Below are 12218 nucleotides of genomic sequence, written 5' to 3'. Positions count from 1 at the left end.
AAGCTTCAGAAGAAAAAAGATTTCAACACACACACACCCCCCACGCACAATTCATAAGGAAGAGCTTGAAGCATTTTCACAAACTGAACACTCATGGGCCCAGACCAAGAATCATAAGAAGCCCCCACCAGATGGGCCCCTTTCCTCAAGGGTAATCACTATCTTGTGGAGAAGGGCATGGCAACCCACTCCAGTACTCCTGCCTGGAGAACCCTGTGGACAGATGAACCTGGCAGGCTGCGGTCCATGGGGTCACAAAGAGTTGGATACGACGGAAGCAACTGAGCACCATCACTATCCTGACTTCTTGCTTTGCTTGTTTTTGAACGTTATGTAGATGGACTCACACAGCGTGTACTCTCGTGTCTGGTTTCTTTCCCCGTTACGTTCGTGTGTGGAACTGTCATTCATTGTTGTACAGCATCCCACTGAGTGCCTATACCACAGCTGATGGGATTGAATAGTTTCTAGTTTTTTGGCTACTTTAAAAGTGTTGCAACAAATATTGTCATACGTTTTCCTTCTAACACATGCATGCATTTCTGTTAAGTACGTACCTAGAAGTAAAACTGTCAGGCCATTCAACTTTAAAAGATTCTGCCTATCTTATCACATTCAGATTGCTATAATAAAAATATCACAGATCGGGTGGCTTAAACAACACATACTAATTTCTCACTGTTCTGGGGACTGGGACATCTAGGATCAAGGTGATGGCAGATCAATGTCTAGTGAGGGCTCGTTTCCTGGTTCAGGGATGACACCTTCCTGCAGGATCCTCATATGGTGATGAGAAAGCTCTCTGGGCTCTCTTCCTGTTGCTGCTGCTGCTAAGTCACTTCAGTTGTGTCCAACTCTGTGCGACCCCATAGATGGCAGCCCGCCAGGCTCCTCCGTCCCTGGGATTCTCCAGGCAAGAATACTGGAGTGGGTTGCCATTTCCTTCTCTGGGCTTTCTTCCTATAAGGGCACTAATCTCATTCATGAGGACTCCACCCTAAAGACCTAATCACCTCCCAAAGGCCCCACCTCATAAGATCATCACATTAGGGATTAGGATTTCAATACATGAGTTTGAGGGGGAAACAAACATTCAGTCCATAACTCTGAATGGATGCCTTACGAGACCCAGGCTTGATGATATATTTCTCACTCCAGGTCAGCCTACCAGAAATGCAATATCCTCCTAAGTAACTCATGGCTCCTTAGGTACTAGTGGGCTACCCAGTACTGGGGAAGCTCAGAAATGGAGGCTACTATGAATGAGGATATTAAATAAAGGCATGAGGAAACTGTGGACAAGGAATGTCATCAGTAGAAATGGGTGTAACAATAACAATACTTCTTCTGGTCCCAGTTGATAGGCCTTATTTGGTTGTAAGTGAACATTGAGTAGAATATGAACTTGAAAAATGTTGAGTAGACCCTCCAAAAACACAAACACACACTGAGGGCCAGCACTGCTCACTCACATGGATAGAAATGCAGTGGTGATGGCTCAGGTTTCACAGATATGGGGGGAGGTCAGGCGGCAAGCCCCACGTGCTGATGTTCAGTGATTTGTGTGGGTAGTGCATTTGGGCTGCATTCTCTTAGGCCACCTTTACCTGCCCTCGGCTTGGGCACAGGTGTCACAGACATCATGTGGGATGGGGGTCAAACAGAAGTCCTCAAACACCACATTTAGGTTTGAACAGGCCACAGAGGCCAGACAGGGGCATGGATGCTTGGACATAAGCTAAGTCTTTGGGGTAGAACACCTCCTGTTCAGAAGAGGATACAGCTTTCCATTCCCACTGAGGGGTGACTGAAGGTTCTGGGTCTTTTAGTACCACTATGCCTAGAGGTTACCTGTCACTGATTACACACTGTTAATTATAACTGGGTCTGAATGATTATGCAGCATCTGACCCAGAATTTCACAGCTCAATAATCAACTCCATCCCCCTCTCTTTCAGTATTCTCATATCTGGAGCAGCAGAAAACACCTACATGGAGGTTCTGAGCACCTAGTATAAATGGCAGGCAAAGCTGAACACCTGAATAAACCAGAGGTCCAATTTTCTTGACAGTGTCTTTTGCTGAGCATAGATTTTTAATTTTAATTAAGCCCAGCTTATCGATTCTTTCTTTCAGAGGTGTGTCTTTGGTACTGCATCAAAAAGATCATTGCCAAACTGAGGGCATCTAAATCTTCTCCAATGTTATCTTGTAGGAGTTTTATAGTTTCACATTTCATATTTAGGTCTGTGGTCCATTTGAGATAATTTTTGTCCTTTCCCTTCTGAGGGAGTCAGTGATTGGGGTGGACAAGTTGGACATGTGAGAGGAACCTGGTAAATACTAGACATCCTAGGAACTTTTGGATTGTCCCTGAGGACTCCTGTTCTAGAACTACCAGCACCTTTGTGGGCACAACACAGGCACGTTGCTAAAACCGGAGTCCAGGGATTCTAGAATGTACCCTTCTTGGGGTTGGCAAGGAGACTGCTGGTATAAGTTATCCAAGACCATGTGTGTAAGGGTGGGGGGGGGGCGGGTGGAGTGCTGGACTGTACAGGACTGGGTTGGGGAAATGAATGAGGATTCAACTATGCAACAACCCTTCTGCCCAGCAGAGATTCTTACTGCTAGCAGACGGCTGGGGCACTCACAGGCCAAATAACATGGCTTATTGGAACCTGGCAGGGACATGTCTGGAAGTCTATCTTCCACATGTCACCCATGCTGCCAGGTATGGCTGAGGTGCTCAGGCCTCAGAGCACAGCTCTAGAAGGTCCTGGAGCTGAGGAATGATGGGGTATATAATATCACCATTATCCAAGGTGACAGCCTCAGATGACAGCCATGTTGAAGCTGCAGCGACCCTGGCCAAAGTGGGCTCCAGAGACAAGAGAGAGCAGCTAAGAAATCCCTGACACAGCTGATGCCTCTATTTGTACAGAGCCTTGGTTTCAGACTTGAAAGGAATGTATACTCTTAATAGCGGGGCGAACTTACAGGCCTTGGGCCCCACGCCAATCACGCACTTGGAATGTGGCTCCTCTGTCTTTGTGTCTGAAAAGACACACCCTTGGCAGATGGCACGTTCTGGGAAATGATGTGATGGGGAGGCAGTGGGCATGGTGGTGCCACAGGGACATGCGGGAAAACTGACATGAAATCGTCAGTGACAGTTTTAAGGTCTCTACCAAGTACAAAACAACCCACTAGAGAACTACCTCTTAAAAAGATCCACTGCCACCCTTCACATTGCCAGGATGACACGAGTCCTTCTCTTTAGGTCTGTGGTCCACCTGAGTTAATCTTTGTCCTTTCCCTTCTGAGGGGGTCAGTGATTGGGGTGGACAAGTTGGGCATGTGAGAGGAATTTGGTAAATACTAGACATCCTAGGCTAAGTCCTATGGCCATGGCCCACTCATGATACGAGCATGGGCTCAGGCTCCTGGGACCCCAGGGGTGGGGCATTTCCAGAGTGAGCAGCACACACAAGAGCTGTTCCTCATGATTTTTTTTTTTAAAGGACAAACAAACAAAGAAAGATAACATAACAGAAGCATGTTTTTCAACCCAAGAAACTAGAGACTGATTTTTACCTTCTGAACCAAGTAGACACTCGTAGCTCTCTCAGCAGCCACTTTATCCAGACTGGATCCCTCAGGAACAAAGTAACTGACATCAGCAATGTGCACGCCCACTTCAAAGTTGCCTGTAAATGCACAAGAAGGTTGATCAGCCTGGAACTGAAGGCCAGGGTGACCCTTCCTGGGAATCTACCCCGAGAAGGCAGGTCGCTCTCCGAGGTCAGGGGGCATGGAGCCCAGGCTGCCTCCTTCAGGCTCTCCACCGACACTCTGGGGAGTACGCTAGGGTTACTTTCCTCACTAGTCCAACAGATGAGATTTTTTTATCCTGAATAGACAACACTAACCATTTTTACAAGATGTTTACCACTGCTAAAGTTTTCTTTGTCTCTGAGTAAACATCAGTACACTTGCAGAAGAAGACTCATTTTGGATGATGAATGAATCGTCAGCTCACCACAAGGAATTAGTCCCTAAAGCCTCTGAAAGCACTGGCCCTTCGGTCTGTGCCAGCCTTCACTCAGCCCCAGGGCTGGCCTTCCTGCCTGATTTCACCCCCCCCCCCCCCCCACCGTCCACACCGCTGCTAACCCGGCAGAGCCACAGGCGCAGTGATGTCGAGCCTCTTACTCAGGCCCTTGCACAGGCTCGCCTCAGTCCACCTTGCCAGCCTTACGGCTCATCTTCCACGCACTCTCTACACAGACGTCGTGGGAAACCTCTTCCCATTCCCAGAACGTATCTTACCTCATCCCATTTGGATGCTTGCTTGGCTCATGCTTTTTCTTACACTTGGGATAATAATTGCAACAGGATTTGCCCACCCAAATCCTTCTCACCATATAAGGGTCGATGGAGACAGAATCCCAGAACAAGACGAGATGCTCTGACCTGTTTCCCCCACCCGCACCACTACAGTACCTAACCCACAGCTGAAGATGTTTATCGTGCTCTTTTCAGAGCGATCATCGCTCCCAGACACCACAGTGCATCTTTACTGGCTCCTGTGTTCACTGTCTGCCCCTACAGTGAAGGCTGCAGTAAGGCAGTGCCTTTAGTGTCAAGTGCACTGCTGTGGGCCCAGTGCCTAGAAGAATGCCTGACATGGTGAAAGTGAAAGTGAAGTCACTCAGCCGTGTCTGACTCCTTGCGACCCCATGAACTATAGCCTACCACACTCCTTCATCCATGGAATTTTCCAGACAAGAGTCCTGGAGTGGGTTGTCATTTCCTTCTCCAGGGGATCTTCCCGACCCAGGGATCGAACCTGGGTCTCCCGCATTTGTAGGCAGACGCTTTTACCATCTGAGCCACCAGAGAAGTCCCTGACATGGTAGGCACTCAATAAATACTTCCTGAGTGAATGAATCAACAATTAGTGTGTTTGCCTGTTGTCTTTGCTGTTCTGGTAAAAGACCTACTTTCTTTCCCTTTTAGAATTGCCTGTTCCCTTCCTGGTGGAGCTGTTTTTTCAGCAGGTCCCGCCTGCTCTATCAGTTCTACCAGGGACCTGATCCGAGGACTCAGGCTGGTGGGAACTGCATCAAAGTGGGCTTGGGGGCTAGTTAGGGTATACATTTAGGATTTACTCTTGAACATCCTCTACATCATCTATCGGATATACTGTATGTAATTACACACATACACACCAACATGTACACGTGAAAATGCACAGAGTGGACAGAATATGGAAAAGAGCACACCTGTGAAATGGCCCTTGGCTTGGAGACAGTGAGCAGCATGGGCACTGATGATACAAGCACAGAGGGGAACTGCTCACCATTTAAATATGTGCTTGACGGAATTCCACTATACCCCATTCCGGTTCATAGTGACTGGTCTAGGCATAGGCATGTGACCCAAGTAGATTTACTCTGAGCCTGTTTTTTTTTTAATTAATTAATTTTTTATTGATGGATAATTGCTTTACAGAATCCTGCTGTTTTCTGTCAAACCTCAACATGAATCAGCCATAGGTATACATATATCCCCTCCCTTTTGAAACTCCCTCCCATTTCCCTCCCCATCCCACCCGTCTAGGTTGATACAGAGCCCCTGTTTGAGTTTCCTGAGCCATACAGCAAATTCCTGTTGGCTATCTATGTTACATATGGTAATGTAAGTTTCCATGTTACTCTTTCCATACATCTCACCCTCTCCTCACCTCTCCCCATGTCCATAAGTCTATTCTTTACATCTGAGTCTGTTTCCAGGGGTTGATACGGACTTCAGAAAAGAGAGTCTCTCTCCCCAGACTCTGGACAATAAGTCTGGAGCTGTCAAGGAAACACCTTTGCTCCATAATTATGCTGACAGAGAAAACAACAGGGCTGAGAATCACAGGGAGACGCACAATGGCCTTGTTTGGACTTGAGGGCACAGCTGAACATGAAACCAGCCTACCTGGAGACTTGGAAGTTCACGTGTCGATCAATTTCCTTTTGGTTATGACTCACTAAAATAACCAAGCCTGATAGCCAAGCTGACTCAGAGGCGCTCGCTAACATGTCACCACTTTTTCTTCTGCTTTACCTGGATAATCAGTCTTAAGGCATCTCACATTTTAGCTGCAAAGTGTGTAGCTATTTCAGTTCAGTTCAGTCACTCAGTCGTGTCCAACTCTCTGTGACCCCATGGACTGCAGCACGCCAGGCCTCCCTGTCCATTACCAACTCCCAGAGCTTGCTCAAACTCATGTCCTTCGAGTTGGTGATGCCATCCAACCATCTCATCCTCTGTTGTTCCCTTCTCCTCCTACCCTCAATCCTTCCCAGCATCAGGGTCTTTTCCAATGAGTCAGTTCCTTGCATCAGGTAGCCAAAGTATTGGAGCTTGAGCTTCAGCTTCAGCATCGATCCTTCCAATGAATATTCAGGTTGATTTCCTTTAGGATTGAAGGGTTTGATCTCCTTGCTGTTGTAGCTATTTCCCTTATTTCTTCTTAACTGGGGGAAGATTTTTCCCTCAATTTTTTAAAATGGAAAAGTGTTTAAACTTGGGGTGGTTAAAATAAGAGGTTCAGGGAAAAAAAGAATTTAAGATTCCCCACTCTCATCTGTCTCACACTCGGGGCCCACCCTACTACAGGGCAGCATTGGGGTTTTCCACCCAGTCCTGTAACATTAATACTTTAGGGGAAACCCAAACCCATCTAAGAAATATTGGCCACTATGGGATCACAGAACAGGCCTATTTCCCACAGAGGAAGGGGCTGTCTGGAAAGCTGAGGAAAACCAGTGTGGCTCAAAGTTCAGCTGCTTCCCTGTGTGAGCTTCGCAGCTGTGTTGTTGGGTCACCAGGAGCAGAGAGACCTGCCTGCAAAGATTGAGGAACTCAGCCCGGAGAGAACGTGGCCAAGCGTTTCAGACGGCTCAACTCCCAATTTCCGTATTACCAGTATCTAAAACCAACACTGGGAGAAGGTAAAATAAAGTGTCTTCTTTTGAAGTCAGAGTTGTAATATACTGGCCTACCAGGTAAATACTGACTGAAGGAAAAGAGAGAGGATTATTGCGTCATGATATAAACAAACCATAATTCTAAGTTCAATCTGTGTGCTGTTACTGCACGTGAACTTTCTGTCCTTAGTCACAATTGACAAACTGACAAAGAGCTCATGACAGGAGATAAAACATGCGGGGGCCAATCAAAACAGATTTGAGAGGCTTAAATTTCTCTCGGGATTCCCAGAAGAGCCTCTAAAACCAGCAAAGAGGAGCTCTCTTACTCTCTCCTTTGGACCTTTTTTTATGGAAACCCTAAGTAAATATTTTATTACATATATTTACATAATGTGAACTTGCAGAACTCTTGAGTTTTTATTCTATGAAAGAGAAAATACAAATCCAAAAGGTTATGTAGTATATGCTGCCAAACATCTAGGACCAATTCGATGTTTCAAAAAGTAGTCTTCCATATAAAAGTATTCCTTAATTTTTTTTTTTTTTAAACATTAAAAATGTTCATTTGCTGGGGCTAAGGTGAGTCCCGAGAGTTGTGAAGAGCTGCGGAAGCAGAGGAAGGGAGAGTTCCCGAGGCCAGCCGTGTGTGGCTCACTGTGCACTCCCAGACTTCCACGACTGCCGCTCTGGATGAACCTGAGTGAACACCAGAGCGCTCCACCAGTGAACACGCTGACAGAACACAAGGCAGGGGCTTAAGGGTCTTCTCTTCCAAGCTGGCCTCCCAGTCAGTCAGCCACATCCCGACCGCGTCCCTGTCAGGCAGCCCGTGACAAGCCCTCCTGGGTGGGGAGCTCACATCCTGAAGCCACTTGCTCTGAGGAACTCTGGTCGTGAGCAAGAGTTTCCTTACACAGACCCAGGATACACGGAAATGGGGCCATGAGATTATTCTAGCACTGGGCATCTGTGAGAGAATCCGTCTGCTTAAGGCACCCACAGTCTAATGGGGTGGGCAGGCACACTAACATGGTGACGGTCTGGTGTGACCAGGGTTATGAGAGAGGAAGGTTGCAAAACCTCATTCTGTGGGAGCGAGTTGAGATGAAATCTGTTTCTACTTCACTGAGAACATGTGAAAGTGTTTTGCAATCTAGAACAACTACATGAACATAACGTTGACAATGATGATCATAAAAATGATAAGGATAGCAGTAGTGACCATTTACTTAATATCTATTTTGTGCCAGGGGCTCCACACACATTCATGTAGCTTTGACAATAGCCATATAAACCGTGTTTCACAGATGAGTCATCTGAGGCTCAGAGAGGTTCCAGGTCACTTGTCTAAGGTTACCTGGCTAGTAATGCAATAAACCCTGGATTCAAAACTGGGGCAGATCCAGAGCCTCTGCTCCCTTTTATGACCGCCCTCACCAGCAACTGCTGTCGGGGTAACTCCAGGACGGGCCAACACAGCCCACGTTTCCATCTCAGTGGGTCACAGCTGGAAGTCCCTCCCTGTCTCTTCTCATTGAGCAGAAGCCACATTCTTGGCTCTGGATTCAGCAGTCCTATCAGGGACTTTTCCCAGCGCTGTTTGCAGCCACATCCCTGCTCCCACAGCCATCTCTTTAGCCTCTTGTCACAGGGACTGACTTCAGAACAACCTCTAAGCTATCAACTCTAGTCCTATTCAATTACAAGTCCCAGAGATTGAACAATTCCTTTCCACATTTCTGCTCTGCAGTCATCTTTAGCAGTGGCAGAGTGACTGTCCTAGGTACTTGAAAGGGTCAAGCCTGTTGCAGAAGGGAAAGTACCAAGCGTCCCTTTACCAGGAGTGAGAGCAGGGCCTTCCAGACGTGGGTCACCGGTGTTCACCTTTACCCGCTGCGCAAACCCTGCAGGCCCCCACAGCCCTGAGCATGCAGCCCAGTCCTGGCTTCTAAGGTCTTACTAGCCTGGCTCCTGCCAGCGTTCTTGCCCTTTGGCTTGTTTCTTCCACTCCTCTCTCTGCATGCTGTGCTCTGTCACTGCATCACAAAGCAGTAATCATGACAAAATTTGTCATCATGTAGGTCTGCCCTGTGCACGTTCAACTTTCCAGGCCCTAAGCCCTTGAGTACCAGAAACTGTCACCAAACTTCTTAAAACTGTTCAAACCCATCACCTCCCTTGCAGGGCGCTTTCCTGTTTCTTTTTCTGATGACCCCCACCAGTCCTGCAGACCCCTGTGTAAAACCCACTCCCTCTGGCTGGCTTTCCCAATGACCTAGACCAGGTTACCCCCCTCCCAAATTTGGTGTCTCCCACAGAATCTTACACCCTCCCTGCAGCCCCCACCCCCACTGGAAGGAGGTCCTGACATAGGTATCTCCCCTACCCTCTGTAATCAGCACAAAGAGCAAGGAAAAGATAGAGTGCACGGCTGGCACATGAGGTGGCGCTAGTGGTAAAGACTCTGCCTGCCATTTCAGGAGATGCAAGAGACGGGGGTTTGATCCGTGGGTCAGGAAGAGAAGGTCGGGAAAAGACGCGGAGAAGGAAATGGCAAGTCACTCTAGTACTCTTGCTGGGAGAACCCCATGGATAGAGAAGCCTGGTGGGCTACAGTCCATGGGGCTGCAAAAGAGTCAGACATGATTGAGCACACACGCAAGAAAATAAAAACACAGGGCAGATTCGCTGCCACTCTGGGTGGAAAGGGACTGTAAACCCTGCCTGGTCTAACTGTGCAGAGTCCTCCCCACACCAGGTTCTTCCCTGAATGCGTCCAACCTTCCGTTTGCACATCTGACGTGCCTGCGAAACCCCTACTTGCTGCAGCCCACTCCACCCTCAGACAGCAATGACGATGTAGACAAATCTCCCCTCAGAGCCAAAACACCTGCCGAGCGTCCCCACCTGACGGCCCAGTTCCACCCCCTACAGGGCCGCCACATCTCCTCCAGGGACAGCACTCTGCCTTCAATAATGAGTGAAGTGGCCCATCTCTTTCACCAGGGGTGGGGGGGAAGGGGAGGGGCTCTCCGCAGGGGGCAGCAGCAGCAGCTCGGAATGTTTACCCCGAGTCTGCTGCCCCTGGGTCTTCTCTCAGTGAAACAGCCACGTGGCTTGGGATCAAGTCACTTTGGAATCCTCAACACCCTCCTCCCAAACGTGCTCCTAATAACCACTTTCATTCACTCAATTAGCCACTTAACACATACTTATTAGGCTCCTACTCTATGACAGGCATGTTTTTTTCCTAGGCGCTGGAGACATACAAGTAAACAAGACTGACGAGGTTCCTTCTCTTGTGGAGCTTACACTCTCGAAGGGGAGAGAAAGACAATAAGCAAACAAATAAACGCTGAGATTGCTTACCGTAACAAAAACAACTTGGAAGAAAATAAAACACAGTGAGTGATGAGAACGCCTGGGACCTACCTCAGATTTGGTTTGGAAAGGTGTCCCTGAGGAAACAGACTGAGATTTGTGTATATAAAAGGAAGTCATATATTGACAGAGTGGAGAGCATCCCAGGGAGGAAAATCACCAGAGCAAAGGTTTGGGGGTGTGGGCAGTGCGGGGTGGCTGGGTGCATTCCAGAAACAGAAAGAGGATAGGAAAGGTGGGAACTGGAAGCCAGGAGGCTACAGAGGAGGCCCAGTGAGAGATGCCGCAACGGGCCAGGAGGAAGTGTTTATATTTCGCGTGTAATTGGAACCCAGCAGGGAGTTTTAAGCAGAGAAGCGACATGTGTTGGATATGCCACGTTCACCTCCTCATGCTGCCAGTGCCCTCGTCCTCGTACCATGTTCTACTGATGCACCCAGGGTCAGACTGGACTGAAAACAGCAGGCCTGAAGGAGGTCACAACCTCTCAGGAACAACACCGACAGGCAAACAAAGTTGAGCAATCCTTCGGTGACATCACACGTATGATAAACAGAGGGAGATGAAAAGGAGCACAGCCCACTAAACACACTGACAGATGCAGCAGGTGTTGGGCTTCCTGTCCCGCAGACTGCTTTCCATCTGGTCCACGTGACGGGAACACGCTGCTCTGGCTAGGGTCACTCTCTTGACCTTGTGGTCGGTTTTCCCAAAAACGTGTCTTAAGAGGGTGAAAAAAAAAAAAAAAAAGTGTTCTGGAAGCTCAGAAATGGTAAGCCAATCGAGAAGATGGAGAGGAAGGGACTTTCTGCCATCTAGACATCCCCAGCTGGGAGGGGCCTCACATATGGCAGCAACCCAGTCGGAATGCAGGCCCTGACCTTAGTGAAGTCACTCAGTCATGTCCAACTCTTTGCAACCCCATGGACTGTAGCCCACCAGGCTTCTCTGTCCATGGAATTTTCCAGGCAAGAGTACTAGAGTGGGTTGCCATTTCCTTCTCCAGGGGATCTTCCCAACTCAGGGATTGAACCTGGGTCTCCTGCACTGCAGGCAGATGCTTTACCATTTGAGCCACCAGGAAAGCCACGAGGGAAGCCAAACTAAACTAAGACCTTAGTTTGGTCCCACTAAATTTTAGAGACCAACTCCCTTTCCTAGGGACAACTGGGCTTGGATCACCGTGTAGTCACACAACCAACTCCATCTTTTAGTTGGGCTAAGAAAATTCCCTCTGACTCTGGTGGAAACACTGACTGGGCTGCCAGGTAAGAGGGGCAAGTCAAAGTCTGACGTCTTCCAGTTCTGTGTGGTATTTGGTTATGTAATCAAATGCAAAAGTTGACCACTGGTACAGCAAGCCATGGCAGAAGTCCATGGCCATGACGTGGTGATGGTTTGAGAATATTTCATAAGCTTAAAAGGAGGCAACATAAAAAATTCTAGGATAAGTAAATCTGAATGCAATGTAAGGTCCCCGTGCATAAGAAGGGGGTTGTACAAGATGATTTCTTAGGTTCTCCTGAAGGTTAGGATTTGAAGAGTCTGGGACTGTCTTTCTTGTATTTTCTTTTGGCCATCCAGCAAAGGGTTAATGAGAAGCATTAGCTGCAGCACCGTAACTGGTGAGCTCACCTTCTGGAACCAAGCAGCCTACAGAACCTTTTACCTTCATTATTACAAAGGGCTCTATCAATCTGCAAGTGCTCACTAAACTGCCCACACAGCAATTTTTGTCATGTTCAATCTAATTCTCAGGAATCTAAGTTTTAAATTTATACGAACAGCATGGAAGAGGAACACCCAGGTAGTAAATTCCACTTTTCCCCTTCCAAATGATTTGAGCGATGG

At 47.9% G+C, this 12218-nt stretch overlaps 1 protein-coding gene across 8 annotated transcripts in view; it reads right to left on the bottom strand.

Moving 5' to 3' along the window:
- DIS3L2 (DIS3 like 3'-5' exoribonuclease 2) overlaps positions 1-12218 on the bottom strand; it is a 354495-nt gene that overhangs the window by 114220 nt on the left and 228057 nt on the right. For all 8 annotated transcript variants that reach the window (XM_045164629.1, XM_045164627.1, XM_045164625.1 and 5 more), the window contains one exon: positions 3598-3710. In XM_045164629.1, coding sequence (XP_045020564.1) covers positions 3598-3710 — 113 coding nt within the window. The remainder of the gene's footprint in view (positions 1-3597; positions 3711-12218) is intronic.

This window comes from Bubalus bubalis, chromosome 2, assembly GCF_019923935.1.
Source record: "Bubalus bubalis isolate 160015118507 breed Murrah chromosome 2, NDDB_SH_1, whole genome shotgun sequence".
Lineage (NCBI taxonomy): Eukaryota > Metazoa > Chordata > Mammalia > Artiodactyla > Bovidae > Bubalus > Bubalus bubalis.
Note: the sequence above shows the minus strand (reverse complement) of the source record. Positions and strands in the feature narration are given on the sequence as shown.